The sequence below is a fragment of the Salvelinus namaycush genome, chromosome 20 (assembly GCF_016432855.1).
Source record: "Salvelinus namaycush isolate Seneca chromosome 20, SaNama_1.0, whole genome shotgun sequence".
Taxonomy (NCBI): domain Eukaryota; kingdom Metazoa; phylum Chordata; class Actinopteri; order Salmoniformes; family Salmonidae; genus Salvelinus; species Salvelinus namaycush.
This window is the reverse complement of record NC_052326.1, coordinates 9876247-9894384: the sequence shown is the minus strand read 5'-3', so window position 1 is coordinate 9894384 and position 18138 is coordinate 9876247. Positions and strand designations below refer to the sequence as shown.

The 18138-nt window shown below is 41.4% G+C and overlaps 1 protein-coding gene across 3 annotated transcripts in view; it reads right to left on the bottom strand.

Moving 5' to 3' along the window:
- LOC120065018 (metabotropic glutamate receptor 4-like) overlaps positions 1-18138 on the bottom strand; it is a 276560-nt gene that overhangs the window by 122816 nt on the left and 135606 nt on the right. For all 3 annotated transcript variants that reach the window (XM_039015660.1, XM_039015663.1, XM_039015661.1), the window contains exon 3: positions 17625-17841. In XM_039015660.1, the coding sequence (XP_038871588.1) occupies positions 17625-17841 (217 nt within the window). The remainder of the gene's footprint in view (positions 1-17624; positions 17842-18138) is intronic.

Here is an 18138-nt window from a genome sequence, read left to right as displayed (position 1 = left end):
AAATCGTGAACTGATAATATTAATTGATATCTGAATGTTTGATGTCCCTCCATCTCTTTCCTCCTATGCCCACCCTCTTTCCCAGTATGTGAAGTCAAGTCCAGGGTCAATATGTGTGGGTGACGAGCAGCTGCTCACCACAGACTGGCCTTTGCCTAAGAGGGGGAGGCTGAGGGACACTAAAAATCCTTCTCCAGACTGTTTACTGGGGGTACACCCAGGCCACATCGACAACAATCACCTACCTGCCATGCGTACTTACTTCTCATCTCCTATCTTTAGAAACTATTCAGCTCCAAAGTCATTTTCTGTCTTCCTTCAGGGGTAAAAGTAGTTTTGGTCCAAGCAGGTGGCTGCTGTGGTAGCTGACTCAGATGATTAGCTCGTTCTGCTCACTCTCTGGGAAGTGTATTAGAATAACCTCTGGCTAACCTTTGTAAAGGTTAATATTTAATTGAAAAGAAAGAGACGTTGTTCAGAGTGAGAGGTATCCAAAATATGAGATAATTATGCTGTAATGTACTGTATATGATCAGAGATGTCTGCTTAAAGTCCCAACTACACATGAAGCAGCAACTAAAGTAACAGATTGTCATCCATATCCCTGCACCAAACCACAGCAATAACTCTTAGCATTGCTCCTGTCCTACTACAACTTTTACCCCATCAGCATTTGATGGCTATTACACATGAATCAAATACACGTTTTTTGGTCGTGTACACAGTTAAGCAGATGTTATTGCGGGTGCAGCGAAATGCTTGTGTTACCACTGTAGCGCCTAACAGTGCCGTACAATATGAAGCAAGTTCACAAACAAGAAATCAAGAAATGTCAGAATGAATCCAATTAACAACCCAAATAACACTACATCAGAGTGAGCTATGTCAAGAATCCAGTATTTAAATATGCGTTGTGTATTGTGGGGGATGAATCAGAATTAGTTGGGTAACATAGATAAATAAGATGTTTTATTTACATAATATGCTTATGTGAGATACTTGTCATTAGAATGTCTCCCTTTGGACTATACTGTTGGCAGTTGCACTTTCCCCTTCTCAGCTAGGGAAAAGTCACTTGGGGCCCAGAGAGGGGAGAGGTCAGGCTTGTCTTTTACATGTCCTTTTCCCATTGGGGGGAGGAGTATGGCAGTGTCTGGAACCATTGTATGTCCCCTCTGATGTTGCACTTATCTTGAGATAGCGTATGACCTAGAGGCTCACTCCCCTCAGTGAGCTTGTCCAGGAGTGGGGAGAAGAGGGGGTTTTACTTGAGATGGGAGAAGATAGAGTTGACAATTGAGCCTTGGATGAGGTAATGTTTTGGTACTATGAAGTACCAGGAACGAGATTAGATCCTCGTCTTAGAGACCAAACTGAACGATAATTTATAGCTAATGCTATCTGGCTATGGGATACTCCTCTCTCAAGTAAAAGTCTTTCTTTGTGAACTGTTCCTAAGATCTGTGGTTCGTCATGTAAGTTGAGAGGGGTGTATCTTGGCTATAAAAGATCTTGGTATTCTTTTGTAGGCACTCTCAGAATTCATTATAGACACTGAATTGATCTGAGAGTCAAAGGGCGATTTTGAAGCACATATTATTAAAGATGAAATTTAAGTATAACTCTGACTGGTGTGTGGTTTATAACTCTCCTCATTTGGTAATACAGGAAATTGCCACGACAGTATAAACAGTGTAATAAAAATGCAATATACAGTAGTAGATACACTGCATTAGGAAAGTATTCAGACCCCTTTACTTTGTTACGTTACAGCCTTATTCTAAAATGGATCAAATCAAATAAATTCCTCATCCAATCTACACACAACACACCATAATGACAAATAACCAACAGTTTTTCAAAAAAAATTGCACATTTATTACAACAAAAAATAACAGAAATACCAAAATTGAGCTCAGGTGCATCCTGTTTCCATTGATCATCAAATCACATTTTATTGGTCACATACACATGGTTAGCAGATATTAATGCGAGTGTAGCGAAATGCTTGTGCTTCTAGTTCCGACCGTGCAGTAATATCTGTCACGATCGTCTTTAGGTGAAAGAGAGGACCAAGGCGCAGCATGATATAAATGCATCTTTTATTTTGAAGATGAAACGAACACGAACACTAAATACAAACTAGACAAAACAACAAACGACCGTGAAGCTAACAAACAAAAGTGCAGACACACGCTACTAACGTCAAACATAGACAATTACCCACAACCTACCTAATGCCTATGGCTGCCTTAAATATGGCTCCCAATCAGAGACAACGATAGACAGCTGTCTCTGATTGAGAACCAATCCAGGCAACCATAGACTTACATAAACACCTACACTGAACACAACCCCATGAACTCTACAAAACCCCCTATACAATACAAACACCCTAGATTAGACAAAAACACACAAACATCCCCCATGTCACACCCTGACCTAACTAAAATAATAAAGAAAACAAAGATAACTAAGGCCAGGGCGTGACAATATGTAACAAGTAATCTAACAATTTCACAACAACTACCTTAAACACAAGTATATAAGGTAGTTGTGATGTTTCTACAACTTGATTAGAGTCCACCAAGACTCTTCCTAGAGCTGGCTGCTCAGGGGAGAAGGGCCTTGGTCAGGGAGGTGACCAAGAACCCGAAGGTCACACTGACAGAGCTCCAGAGTTCCTCTGTGGAGATGAGAGAACCTTCCAGAAGGACAACCATCTTTGCAGCACTCCACCAATCAGGCCTTTATGATAGAGTGGCCAGACGGAAGCCACTCCTCAGTAAAAGGCACCTAAAGGACTCAGACCATGAGAAACAAGATTCTTTGGTCTCATGAAACCAAGATTGAACTCTTTGGCCTGAATGCCAAGCGTCACGTCTGGAGGAAACCTGGCACCATCCCTACAGTGAAGCATGGTGGTGGCAGCATCATGCTGTGTTTTTGTTTTTCTTCAGCGGCAGGGACTGGGAGATGTGTGGGCATAGGACCACCCACTGGGGAGCCAGGCCCAGCCAATCGGAATACGTTTTTCTCCCACAAAAGGGCTGTATTAAAGACAGAAATACTCCTCGGTCTCTTCAACTGTCCGGATGGCTGGTCTCAGATGATCCCGCAGGTGAAGATGTTGGATGTGCATGTCCTGGGGTGGCGTGGTTACACATGGTCTGCGGTTGTGAGGCCGGTTGGACGTACTGCCAAATTCTCTAAAATGAGGTTAGAGGCGGCTTATGGTAGAGAAATGAACATGATATTCTCTGTCAAATGCTCTGGTGGATATTCCTGCTGTCAGCATGTCAATTGCATGCTCCATCAAAAATGTAAACATCTGTGGCATTGTGTTGTGTGACAAAAGAGCACATTATAGAGTGGCCTTTTATTGTCCCCAGCCCAAGTTGCACCTATGTAATGATCATGCTGTTTAATCAGCTTATTGATATTCCACACCTGTCAGGTGGATGGATTATCTTGGCAAAGGAGAAATTATCACTTACATGGATGTAAACAAATTTGTGCACCAAATTTGAGAGAAAATGTTTTTTGTGCGTATGGAAAATTTTGAGGTTATTTTATTTCAGCTCATGAAACATGGACCAACACCTTACATGTTGCGTTTATATAGTTCAAGAAATAGAAAGTGTCCCATGTTTAATGTCTTTATAAACATGAGATAGCAGCGTTGGCTGTGTGAGTGTTTGTGTATGTACGTGTGTTTGTGAGTATGGACATATGCGTGTGTGTGTGTAAATGTGAGTGCAGGAATTTGCGTGGGTATGAGGTGTGTGTGTTTTATGTGAGTGTGTGGGATGCAGGACAGAGTACCGGGCAGGTAGACGGCTAGTGATGGCTGTTCAACAGTCTGATGGCCTGGTGATAGAAGCTGTTTCCAAACCACTTGGTTACAGATCTAATGTACTTGTACCGTCAGTAGCAGAATAAAAAGTCAGTGGCCCTTAATGATCTTCCCTCTGAAGAGCCATGCGGTTGAGGGTGGTGCAGTTGTCGTACAAGGTGACGATGCAGCACGACCGCATGCTCTCAGTGGTGCATCTGTAGAAGTTTGTGACGGTTTTAGGGGTGGATAAAACAATTTATAAATATGTGTGTGTGGGGGGGGGGGATTTCTATACAATTTAAAACTCTAAAATGCTATTTGGAGAACTGCTATTTGGAGAACAAGCCATCACAGAGGCTGTAGCTTCATTCACCTCAATCAATCTACAAACTCAAAGCCAATTAGCTACACAATTAGCCACGAAACATGAACTCACATTAACTGTGATTTAAAAATTATAATTTAATACGTACAAAGGGATCTGCTAGCAGGAAAGGTATTGTATTATTAAAAAGTAAACAAATTAGTTTGCTTTACATAATGTTTTGTTGCAGTTAGATCAGGGCACATATCCTGCGTGTCCGGTCGGTAATTCTATCACGATGACGACAAGTTTAGATAGCTGACTAGACTAATTTACCAATCAAAAACATTTGAACTGACATGGGTTAATTGAGAGACTTTCAGTGAGTGACATAACAAGAGGAAAACTGCTGAAGAACAACCACGTTTTGAAATTGCACTTTGTGTACTCTACTGTTCTATCTCAACACTGTTCAAACAACATCCTCTGTGCGCTTCCTGATGAACCCAGTGACAGAGTCAGTGTACTCAATGTTATTCTCAGAGATGACCCAGAAGATTTCCCATTCCACGGAAGCAAAACAGTCCTGAAGCATAAATGACGATTGGTCAGACCAGTGTTGAACAGTTCTAGTCATGGGCACTTCCTGCTTCAGCTCCTGCCTATAGGCGGGTAGGAGCAGGATGGAAGAGTGATCTGAAAGAGGAGCGGGGGGGAGGGCTTTGTATCCATTCCACAAGGGAGAGTAGCAGTGATCCAAGGTCTGGTCTGAGTAGGTCACGAAATGTTGTCAGCTGGTGATTGTCAAGCAAAATAACTGTCGGTCTCACGGTGATTGACCGTTAATTAACAAACACATTTAGCATCGCCTGGCTTCCACACACAGCCTACAAGCCATTTAACAGTCTAATAAATCCATGTAATATCGCCTACACCTTCACAATAAATCCATTATTTATTTTGGACAGGTCTAAAGAAGCATGATATGATGAAAATGGCGTCTATTTCTGAAGAACAGAATAGCATACTTTTGTTGTCCTTATGTTAGGTCCTGATGTGGCAATTGTATGAAGAATACAATTGAACAAAGCTGAATAAAATATAAATATTGTCTCCAAACGATTTGAGGGAGTGCGCACATGCGGCTATTCTGTGTTGAGCGGTTGACCAAGAAATAGGTCCTCCTATATGCTTCATTTAGAGTTATTAATGCAACTTTAGTTGTTCTACAAACGTTGGGCTATATGTTTTGATTTTTAATACATTGTATGGCTGCATGATGCGACTCTAATGATGGTTTGAAAAAAGTTGGATGAAAGGCATAAGCTGTGCTTTGTTTTTTTGCGTAGGCTGTACACACTCCAATAGTCTCATTCACAATTTGACAAGCACTTGATAATGCCTCGAATTTCACCGCGGCATCCCCTTTGTGGCCGTAATGCACCCTAAAAGAATCCATGCCTTTTGCGGCCCAGAGTGCTGCGTTGTGCCCTTTCTCCCTGAGTGTGCTGCACAATCAGAAGCCCTTTCACTCACATGGCTCTCTGGTCACTTGATCGGGTCTTTCTCACAGGCTACAAGTGAAGACAGACACGTCGGGGACGCAACTGCGAGCGTCCTTATCCAATTACGAGGTGCATATTGGATGAACTGTCCACATTTACTTTGTCAACCAACAAGATGAGTAGGCCTAACGAACAGCAAAAGCACTTGTCTATATCAATCTACTATCTCCCATAGTACAAAAGTCGACATATTCTGTGCGAGAAATAAATATTCCAAAGATAGTCTGGGACAGTTGTGGGATGCGATAGATCCCAAAATAATACAACCACGAGCATCAAAACTCTTTTTTTTTTGCAATGTGGCTGACGCAACAAATCAGAACGTTTACAGTGGTTCCTCCTTTAAAAGTTGCGTCATGCAGCGGCACTCCCTGTGTGCTGCTGCAGCATTCTGTGGCACATCATTTAATTGTTAGCCATTTCTTCTGTTACTGCAAGTTATTGCTAGTTTGACCACCAGAGGGCAACTTTGAGAAGCATTTGATAGAATTCCGAATTGGCATTACCAGAGAATTTAAAACTTTTTTTGTAATAACATAATATATGGGATTGATTTTAAGAAATTTGGCTTAATAAATTTGATTAATATTATGGTGTTTCCATTCAGAGAAAAACGAAAAACGTAACCCTAAGGGTTTCCGTTAGGATGGACTGGAAAATATGACGCTGTACAAGTGATTGTCGGGCGTAGGCTACAAGATTGGGGGATTCTAAATTGTTTGCCTTCATTAGACAACTAATGCCAGCTCCTATTAGTTCTATTGAGCTCCGTGGCACCAACTCGCCTTCTGAACGTTCTATTCCCAGCTTCTTGTTCAACATCACAATGCCTGCTTAGCTATTGTTGGCAATGAGACATGTTTTATGTTGTTTTATGGTGAAAATGTAAATGTAGAAACTTGCTCCTGGCCCAATTCCAATAGTTCCAAATTATACAGCAAATAAAGGGTGTTATTGTCATCATAAAAAGTGAATGGAGGGCATTTTCCAGGCAGAGTTATAATGCTCGTTCACACGCAATATTTTTTAGACGTACGTATTATTTTCTGAAATATATTTTCAAATATCTGCACGCAGACATTTAGTGTGAAATTTATGCAACGGCCCCAGGGCACCCAAAGGTCACCGATATTTAATTACCGTTCTGCTTCTGCTTACTCAACCAAGTACAAAGAAACTCATTGGCCATTGCTCGCCCAATATTTATATATTCCTAATTCCATTCCTTACTTTAGATTTGTGTGTATTGTTGGGAAATTGTTATATATTACTGTTAGATATTACTGCACTGTTTGTGCTAGAAACACAAGCATTTCCCTACACCCGCAATAACATCTGCCAAACACGTGTATGTGACAAATAAAATTAGATTTTATTTGAAAATTGTACCATTCTAGTGTGACAGCTAGTCATAGTGAAATGTAGTGACACCTTGAGGCCGGTGTCGTTGCGCTGCTGGTGCAGTGCATGGGGGGGGGGGGGGGGGGGGGGGGGGGGTACTGTCACGGATCCCTCCAGAACTTTCATTACGCACACCTGTCCCCTATTCCCACTGATTAGTACTTGTATAAGTGTACCCGTTGGTTTCCATTGGGCAGTCCATTATTGTTACTATGTCCGTTGGTGCGTGTGCTGTGTGTTTTGGCTTTTGTGCCATTGTGGATTGCGCAGATAATTATGGGTCTCGTCCCGTGTGTTAATCATTGTGCGCTTGTGTTATTTATTCGATGTACTCCTCGCTCTTTTGTTTTGGGTCTCTACCCTGTGTTTTGTTACGTGTTTGTTTGGTCTTCGTCCCCGTGCCGTGTATTTGGGCTAAATATTAGCCCCTATTACGCATTCCTGCATCTGTCTCCCAAATAATTTATGCCAGCATCATAGGAACATGATGAACCTACAGTAAGGTAAAACCCATTACCTTATTGCTGCAATATTGTAAAGCCTCTACTTTGGTTTCTAGAAAAGCACTTTGTATATGCATATGTAATGTATTATGATTTATTATTACCTAAATATGATAATATAATAACATAATATACCTTTTGGCATAATTTACCTTACACTTATAATCACATCTGCTGTTGGTTAAGCACCTGGTTGTGGTGTACGGAAATGCCTAATGTGTTAGGACACAGCAATTGATCTTTTACTGATTTTCTGCTCCCTTGTTTCCTCTCCACACATTAAACCTAGTTTATGGATTCTAACTCCTGCGGTTTCTAGTTCACTGCACTGTCATACAGAGATATCCAGATGTTACAATGGACGGTCAGGAAACAAATGCAGATTGTAGAATTTACACAGCTTGTAGCAGTTGAAAGTTCAATATAAAATGTCGTACCTCGATAAGTGTTGTCGCTATGCACTAGTGACATATTGCTAAATGAACGTTAGACAGACTGACGGGTAGCATTTGTAAACAGGAAGCCGTGTGCAATGTGGTCGGTTTTTGTTACCGCCTACCTGAACGCAGAAACACACCCACATGCCTGGGAAAAAGCCTCAAGAGAGAGCGTTATGTTTTGGGGTTTTAGGGAGTTTGTCAATGGAGTTGGTAAGAGACTATTTAAGTGATAATGCCAGAGAAGCCGGTGTTTGTAGGATATATTGGCACGGGTGTTGTTCGTCTCGGGCCAGCAAACCGTGCAAATATATCCTCCAAACACTGGCTTCGAGGGCATTAATCACTTTAATATAACGGGTTACCAACATATTAAAATAATGATTTACATATTTTCATAAAATATATATATTTTGATGAATTTGTTCAAACTATTTCATCCTTACACGAGATATGGTCCCGACACAAATATAGGGTTACTACCCAAGCCGGCTGGTCGTTCGTTCTATTGGTTCGGTTGCCAGAGACGCGACCCAGTCGTTCAGTCTTTTTGTTCTGTATCTATGGATGTGATCCAGTCGTTCGTTCTAAATGTCCATTACCATACTGGCTGGCAATGTTCTTATCCCTTGCTAGCTAGCCAAATACGGCTAACTTAGTCACATCAAACAGTGCAGCCAGAATAACAGCAGAGTAGCTGCATTTGCATTTGTTTAAGCTGTTTTCTAGTGACATTTATTTGGATACATCCAGAACAATGAGCTAATGAGGTGCGATTTCGCCTGGCACAGACAATGTGCTTTCTCGTCAGGACACTGTTGTTCAGAGGAGCTAGCCAACAACACAGCTAACACAATCATTTCAAAATGAAGCTGAAAAGACTGCAAACTAGCTGCATTTCGTTTTGTTATACCTGTTTACTATTGACATTTCTGTATATATCCATAAAAATTATGCCAGCTGATTCATGATTTAGACTGGCTAAGAAAAGCTGTCTGCCTGTCTGTCTCATCCCGAATCCCGACACGTTCATTACTATGGGACAGCTGGAGATCGAATTTCAATATTGAAACAATGTTACAAATGTTGGAGAGACAGACAAGGTTTATACAAATCTCCTCTGTTGAAAACTAAATGTTAGTCTAAAAGAAATGTGAGAATGTCTAGCTGCTTTTTATAGTGGAGATCAAGTTTATAAAATGCCTGGCTGGGCTGATGAGACAGTGGATTGCACAGTGAGATGGAACAGATAAATAGGCATTTCAACATCATAGCTTTAGCCGGTGGTAACTTGTGGAATAGACACCGGGTGGAATGCAGTTTTAATCAACCAGCATCCAGGATTAAACCCACCCATTGTTGTCACACCCTGGCCTTTGTTATATATATTTTCTTGATTAGTTTAGTTAGGTCAGGGTGTGACATGGGGGATGTTTGTGTGTTTTGTCTAGTTTAGGGTGTGTGTATTGTTTAGGGGGTTTTGTAGTATGTATGGGGTTGTGTTCAGTGTAGGTGTTTAGGAAAGTCTATGGTTGCCTGATTTGGTTCTCAATCAGAGACAGCTGTTTATTGTTGTCTCTGATTGGGAGCCATATTTAAGGCAGCCATAGGCTTTAGGTGTTTGTGGGTAATTGTCTATGTTGAACGTTTGTAGCTTGTGTATGCACTTACGTTTGTAGCTTCACGGTCGTTTGTTGTTTTGTTTTGTAAAAGTGTTCGTTTCGTGTTTCGTCATCTTTAATAAAAGAAGATGTCTTCATATCCCGCTGCGCCTTGGTCCGCTTATTATGACGGTCGTGACAATTGTATAATGACAGATTGTGTAATGCATTGCAATGTTTGTCAATAAGCACACCTCTAAATCTGAATTTCTTGATGACTGTGAGGGAAGAACTATGACCAAATGTAAAGTGGGTGTAGGTGCAAGTTTAGAGCAAGCCTCACCCCTCCTAACAATAATTTGTATTCTTTTGTCATGGAGAGGAGAGAATAACATTTCAGTATTATAGCTAATCTCATGCTATTTTACCATAACAGGCATTTGATTTTCATTATTATTGCGTTTAATGGCATTGAGTTTTACATTCTAAGATTAGATTCTAAAATTAGATTATATATTTGAAGAATCTCCAAACTTCTTTTTGTATTGTTTTATAGCACTAGTAAATACTCCAGGGCTAATTTCGTTAGGATGTTGGCATGTTTTTCTAGATTTAGAACATAAACCAACATTTATAAATCAAACATTATCCCTTAGCTCTAGCACAGCAAATACTTAAATTGTTTAAGCATCCATGTAGAATAGTGATTTAAATATATTTTGGGAATATTGACAAAAAAAATGTACTCCATCAGTAACCAGGTTTCCATCCAACCTTTTTATGTGAGCAAAGTACATGTCGTATGTACTGATGGAAATAGAACATTTTTCGGTAAACTTTCCAAATGTCGACAAAACGAAATACGTTAGACCAGGTGGGATCTTTTCGTGTTCGGTAAAATGAATTATGTGAGAAGTCAGCAGACACACTTTTATGTGGAAATATTAATATCATAACCATCATATCAAAGTCAACTTGGAGTGTGGCCCTATCACTATGACTCTTCGGGAAAGCATGACATTTTATTCGGCTACAGATGAAATAAATGATGATAAACTTCACAGGGTGGTGAAAGTGCAAGGTGATGAGCTATATGCTTCATTCCAATAAATATTGAGGGTCTTATTCTGATGACATGATAATCGATGCTTGACTACCGTTTGACAAATAAAAATAATCTCATCATGTACGCTACATGTACGCTTTAGCCAACAGCGCATAGATACAGTATCTTCTCGCTGTTGGCTAGATTGCAGATACCAATACTGGAGTGGGCACACTCGCTATCGTATATAACACATAATTTTTGGTGAGAATACCATCAGTAGAGTTGAAAATAGGATGGAAACCCATTTAACTTGTATTTTTTATTCAGTACTTGGGAATTTAACCACAAAATGTATTTTTATGTGCACTATGTCATCGTGCACAGACTTGTATCTGCACCAAGTCAATTTGATGGAAACACATCTCTGGTGGGAAAATGCGCATAATTGTTTTTATGTTGATTTTTTTTATATTCTCATGAAAATCTGTCCCAATTGGATTGAAACCTACTTGACAACAGATACTCAAAACAGACATATTTTTGCCCTCTAAGAATTCGTTTGAATCAAACATTTGTAAAATATGGAAAATGTTTCATTTGAAAATCCCCAATAAGACAGGACCATTCTATCAGATCTTTCAGCACTCTGACGGTGTTGACGTTAGACAAAAATCTGATGGAGTTTCACTGTTTTTAGTACCAATGGAATTACAGGTGTGGAGTAGTTCATCATACACTGAGGCTGATGTGATTGACTTTAACACTTAATCAAAACAATATCTTTGTGCTTTTGTAACCAATGTGAAGCCCGGGTATGGGCGAGGGGACAGACATAAAGTTAAACTGTTACATTGATGCTGTTGACCGGATCACTGGTTTCTGCGGAAAAGGAGTAGGTCGAAAGGGGGGTGAGTGTAACCGATGTGAAATGGCTACCCAGTTAGCGGTGGTGCGCGCTAATAGCGTTTCAATCGGTGACCTCACTCGCTTTGAGACCTTGAAGTAGTGGTTCCCCTTGCTCTGCAAGAGCCGCGGCTTTTGTGGAGCGATGGGTAACGATGCTTCGCGGGTGACTGTTGTTGATGTGTGCAGAGGGTCCCTGGTTCGCGCCCGGGTCGGGTCGAGGGGACGGACTAAAGTTATACTGTTACACTTTTTCAGTCACATATTGATTAAAAGAGGAGGAAAGAACAGGGAGGTGCTGTTAGGCAGTTGTGTAAGATGGAGGTGACAGGGCACTTGACATCTTAAGCTTCTCTAACAACAAAAAAGATGGAGTTATAAAGAGTAGTGAAACAGACAGCATCATGCTCTTGCTCAGAATTTCTGAGCACAAGGAAGGGTTTCTCAAAATACTCTTTTGCCTCGTTCTACTAATAAACATGACAAACCAACTTTAGAGCTTATTGTAGTCACAAATTATTCAAAACCCACTTGAGGCCATAAATGGACCATCAATTATTACCGACTTATAGTATTAATTTCTATATTGAGGCCACATTCCTACTATGCAACTGATTTATCTCTCTGGACAGTTTTATTGTGCACTTGATATTCAGTAAATCCCCTGGTAGCCGAAGATATACATTGCCTTCAAAAAGTATCCACACCCCTTGATTTTTTCCCCACGTGTTGTGTTACAGCCTGAATTTAAAATGGATGAAATTGAGATTTTGTATCACTGGCCTACACACAATACACCTTAATGTCAAAGTGGAATCATGTTTTTAGACATTTTTACAAATTAATTAAAAATGAAAAGCTGAAATGTCTTGAGTCAATAAGTATTCAACCCATTTGTTATGGCAAGCCTAAATAAGTGAGGTTTTCCAATGTCTCGCAAAGAGATAAATATGGCCCCTATTAGAAGATGGGAAAAATGTAAAAAGCAGACATTGAATATCCCTTTGAGCATGATGAAGTTATTAATTACACTTTGGATGGTGTATCAATACACCCAATGACTAGAAAGATACGGTCCTACCTAACTCAGTTGCCAGAGACGAAGGAAAACACTCAGGGATTTCACCATGAGGCAAATGGTGACATTAAATGGCTGTGATAGGAGATGACAGAGTGAAAACAAGGAAGCCTGTGCAGAATAATAAGTATTCCAAAACATGCATCCTATTTGCAAAAAGGCACTAAAGTAAAACTGCTAAAAATGTGGCAAAGAAATTTACTTTATGTCCTGAATACAAAACGTTATGTTTGGGGCAAATCCAACATAACACATCACTAAGCACCATTCTTCATATTTTTTAACATGGTGGTGGTTGCATCATGGTTTTCATCCGCAAGGAGTATAGATTTCTTTTGAATAAAAAAAAACGGAATAGAGCTAAGCACAGGCAAAATCCTAGAGGAAAACCTGGTTCAGTCTGTTTTCCAACATAAACTGGGAGACATTCACCTTTTAGCAGGACAATAACCTAAAACACAAGGCCAAATATACACTGGAGTTGTTTACTAAGACGACATTGAATGTTCCTGAGTGGCCTAGTTACAGTTTTGACTTGAAAATATATGGCAAGACTTGAAAATGGCGGTCTAGCAATGATCAACAGAACTTTAATACTTTTTTTTAAAGAATAATGTGCAAATATTGTACAATCCAGGTGTATAAAGCTCTTAAAGGCTTAATCATTGTACGCTTGTGTTATTTATTCGAGGTACTCCTCGCTCTTTTGTTTTGGGTTTCTACCCTGTGTTTTGTTACGTGTTTGTTTGGTCTTCGTCCCTGTGCCTTTACACGACACTGTAACTTGGCTTAATAAAAAACCCTATTAAGCATTCCTGCGCCTGTCTACCGAATCATTTATACCAGCGTGATAGAATAATGGACCATTAAGGGAGACAGCAGGAATGGCCCGTCCGACGACGCTGCGACTGGTCCGTCCGGCGCCGCCGCAACTTCGGCAGCCGCAACTGGCCCGTCCAACGCCGCCACAACTGGTCCGTCTGACGCCACTGCTACTGGTCCGTCCGACGCCACCGCAACTTTGGCAGCGGCAACTGGCCCGTCCGACAACGACGCAACTTCGGCAGCTGCATCAGGTCCTGATCAACCCGCACTGCGTTCCGGGGATCGTCCTTGAGGCCGGTGTCGTTGTACTGCTGGTGCAGTGCATCAGGGGGGCGGGGGGGGGGGGGGGGTACTGTCACGGATCCCTCCAGAACTTTCATTATGCACACCTGTCCCCTATTCCCACTGATTAGTACCTGTATAAGTGTGCCCATTGGTTTCCATTGGGCAGTCCATTATTGTTACTATGTCCGTTGGTGCGTGTGAGAACCTGTGCTGTGTGTTTAGCGTTTCGTGCCATTGTGGATTGTGCAGAATGGCGGTCTAGCAATGACCAGCAACCAACTTGACAGAACTTGAATAATTTTAAGAATAATGTGCAAATATTGTACAATCCAGGTGTATAAAGCTCTTAAAGACTTACCCAGAAATGCTGCCAAATGTGATTCTAACATGTATTAACTCATGGGTGTGAATACTTATGTAATTAGATATTTCTGTATTTCATTCTCAATAAATTTGCAACAATTTCTAAAAACATGTTTCCAATTCATCATTATGGCATATTGTGTGTAGATTGGTTGATCTTTTATTTATTATTTATTTATGATTAATCCTATTTGAATTCAGGCTGTAACAAAAAATGTGGAATAAGTCAAGGGGTTATGAATACTTTCTGAAGGCCCTGTACGTACCATATCAAACATCAAGAGTTGAATTCCGTGAAACAGTCCTATTTCCACCATCTAAGGGGAATTTAAATGCAGAAGGGAATTGAAATGTAAAAGGAGCCATAATGCATATATCAAGTTAGGATATACTACATGACCAAGAGTATGTGGACACCTGCTCGTCGAACATCTCATTCCAAAATCAAGGGCATTAATATGGAGTTGGTACCCTCTTTGCTGCTACAACAGCCCCCACTCTTCTGGGAAGGCTTTCTACTAGATGTTGGAACATTTATGTCGGGACTTGCTTCCATTCACCCACAAGAGCATTAGTGAGGTCGGGCACTGATGTTGGGCAATTAGGCCTGGCTCGTTCCAATTCATCCCAAAGGTGTTTGATGGGATTGAGGTCAGGGCTCTGTGCAGGCCAGTCAAGTTCTTCCAAACCGATCTTGGCAAACCATTTCTGTATGGACCTTGCTTTGTGCATGGGGGCCTTGTCATGCTGAAATAGTAACTGTTTCCACAAAGTTGGAAGCACAGAATCGTCTAGAATGTCATTGTATGCTGTAGCATTAAGATTTCCCATAATTGGAACTAAGGGGCCTAGCCCCAGACCATTATTCCTCCTCCACCAAACTTTACAGTTGGCACTATGCATTGCAGGTAGCATTCTCCTGGCATCCGCCAAACACAGATTCGTTCGTCAGACAGACAAATGGTGAAGCGTGATTCATAACTCCAGAGAATGTATTTCCACTGCTCCAGAGTCCAATGGCGGCGAGCTTTGCACCACTCCAGCTGACGCTTGGCATTGCGCATGGTGATCTTAGGCTTGTGTGTGGCTGACTGGCCTTGAAACCCATTTCATGATTTTCTTGACAAACAGTTATTGTTCTGACGTTGCATCCAGATGCAATCTGGAACTCGGTAGTGAGTGTTCCAACCAAGAACAGACGATTTTTACACACTATGCGTTTCAGAACTCGGCGGTCCCATTCTGTGAGCTTGTGTGGCCTACCACTTCGCGGCTGAGCTGTTGTTGCTCCTAGACGTTTCCACTTCACAATAGCAGCACTTACAGTTGACCAGGGCAGCTCTAGCTGGGCAGAAATTTGACGAACTGACTTGTTGGATAGGTGGCATCCTATGACAGTGCCACGTTGAAGGTCACTGAGCTCTTCAGTAAGACCATTCTACTGCCAATGTTTTGCCATGGAGATTGCATGGATGAGTGCTTGATTTTATACACCTGTCCGCAACAGGTGTGGCTGAAATAGCTGAATCCACAAATTTGAAGTGGTGTCCACATACTGTTGTGTATACAGATGATGTCGGAAGTTTACATACACCTTAGCCAAATACATTTAAACACAGTTTTAACAATTCCTGACATTTAATCCTAGTAAAAATTCCCTGTCTTAGGCCAGTTAGGATCACCACTTTATTTTAAGAATGTGAAATGTCAGAATAATAGTAGAGAGAATTATTTATTTCAGGTATAATTTCTTTCATCACACTCCCAGTTGGTCAGAGGTTTACATGCACTCAATTAGTATTTGGTAGCATTGCCTTTAAATTGATTAAGTTGGGTCTAACGTTTCAGGTAGCCTTCCACAAGCTTCCCACAATAAGTTCGATGAATTTTGGCCCATTCTTCCTGACAGAGCTGGTGTAACTGAGTCAGGTTTGTAGGCCTCCTTGCTCGCACATGCTTTTTCAGTTCTGCCCACAAATGTTCTATAGGATTGAAGTCATGGCTTTGTTATATCCATTCCAATACCTTGACTTTGTTGTCCTTAAGCCATTTTGCCACAACTTTGTAAGTATGCTTGGGGTCATTGTTCATTTGGAAGACCCATTTGCGACCAAGCTTTAACTTCCTGACTGATATCTTGAGATGTTGCTTCAAAATATCCACATAATTTCCTACCTCATGATGCCATCTATTTTGTGAATTTCACCAGTCCCTCCTGCAGCAAAGCACCCCCACAACATGATGCTGCCACCCCCATGCTTCACGGTTGGGAGAGTGTTCTTTGGCTTGCAAGCCTCCCCCTTTTTCCTCCAAACATAACGATGGTCATTATGGCCAAACAGTTCTATTTTTGTTTCATCAGACCAGAGGACATTTCTTAAAAAAGTACGATCTTTGTCCTCGTGTGCAGTTGCAAACCGTAGTCTGACGTATTTATGGCGGCTGTGGAACAGTGGCTTCTTCCTTGCTGAGTGGCCTTTCAGGTTATGTCAAGATAGGACTCGTTTTACTGTGGATATAGATACTTTTGTACCTGTTTCCTCCAGCATCTCCACAAAGTCCTTTGCTGTTGTTCTGGGATTGATTTGCACTTTTCGCACCAAAGTACGTTCATCTCTAGGAGACAGAACACATCTACTTCCTGAGCGGTATGACGGCTGCGTGGTCCCATGGTGTTTATACTTGTGTACTATTGTTTATACAGATGAACGTGGTACCTTCAGGCATTTGGAAAATGCTCCAAAGGATTAACCAGACTTGTGGAGGTCTGCAAACAAATGTTGAGGTCTTGGCTGATTTCTTTTGATTTTCCCATGATGTCAAGCAAAGAGGCACTGAGTTTGATGGTACGCCTTAAAATACATCCACAGGTACACCTCCAATTGACTCAAATGATGTCAATTATCAGAAGCTTATCTATCAGAAGCCTCTAAAGCCATGACATCATATTCTGGAATTTTCCAAGCTGTTTAAAGGCACAGTCAACTTAGTATATGTGAACTTCTGACCCACTGGAATTGTGATACAGTGAAATAATCTGTCTGTAAACAATTGTTGGAAAAATTACTTGTGTCATGCACAAAGTAGATGTCCTAACCGACTTGCCAAAACTATAGTTTGTTAACAAGAAATTTGTGGAGTGGTTGAAAAATGAGTTTTAATGACTCCAACCTAAGTGTATGTTAACTTCCGACTTCAACTGTATATAGCGTATATTCCATATCTGAAGTTAGATTCACACATATTCAAATGTTTTTGAGAAACACTACTGTATTATCCTTGATCTGTTAATGTATTTGTGCAAGTTGTTGTTTTGGGTGGAATTTATATGGATTTTACACGTACAGAAGACAAAACCCGGGGAAAATAGGTCAGTTGTACCACTAGGGGCCATCTTCTATTGAGTCATCTTCAGATCATATGGCAAGAGGAATGATGAATGAACAGAAGGAAACCACAGAGAACCCACTCACCGTCCTCTCGAGCCTTATGTATGAAGGCATCCACACCGCTCTCTCCATAGTTCCCCTCGGACGCCACGGTGGAGACGAAGTTCCAGTGCATGGCCTTGACGATATCCACCATGGCCTGTGCCTGGTAGGTGTCTGGGGGCACCACGCGCGAGAAAAAGTCGTAACGTGTGTTGTCGCTCAGCTCCGGTGCCGTGGAGGCATAACTCACCTGGGGGATCTGAGGAGAGAGGGGAGAGAGGGAAGAAGGGATGAGTTAAGATGGAGAAGAGGCAAAGACGTCATAGCAGGAAGGGGGTGGGGACAGGGGGAGAGCGGATCAGCAATCACTCTCTGTCTTAGGGGACTTGAAAAATTATTTCATCCTGCCAGCTCGGCTGGCTTGTACCGTGCACCGCATGGGCCTCCTTTAGACCGCAGGGGTCTCCTTTAAACAACTGGGGGGGGGATTACTCAGCGAGAAGATGAGCGTGTCAGGCTTCTGCACGGGGATCGGCAACCCGCACACAAGCAGGGG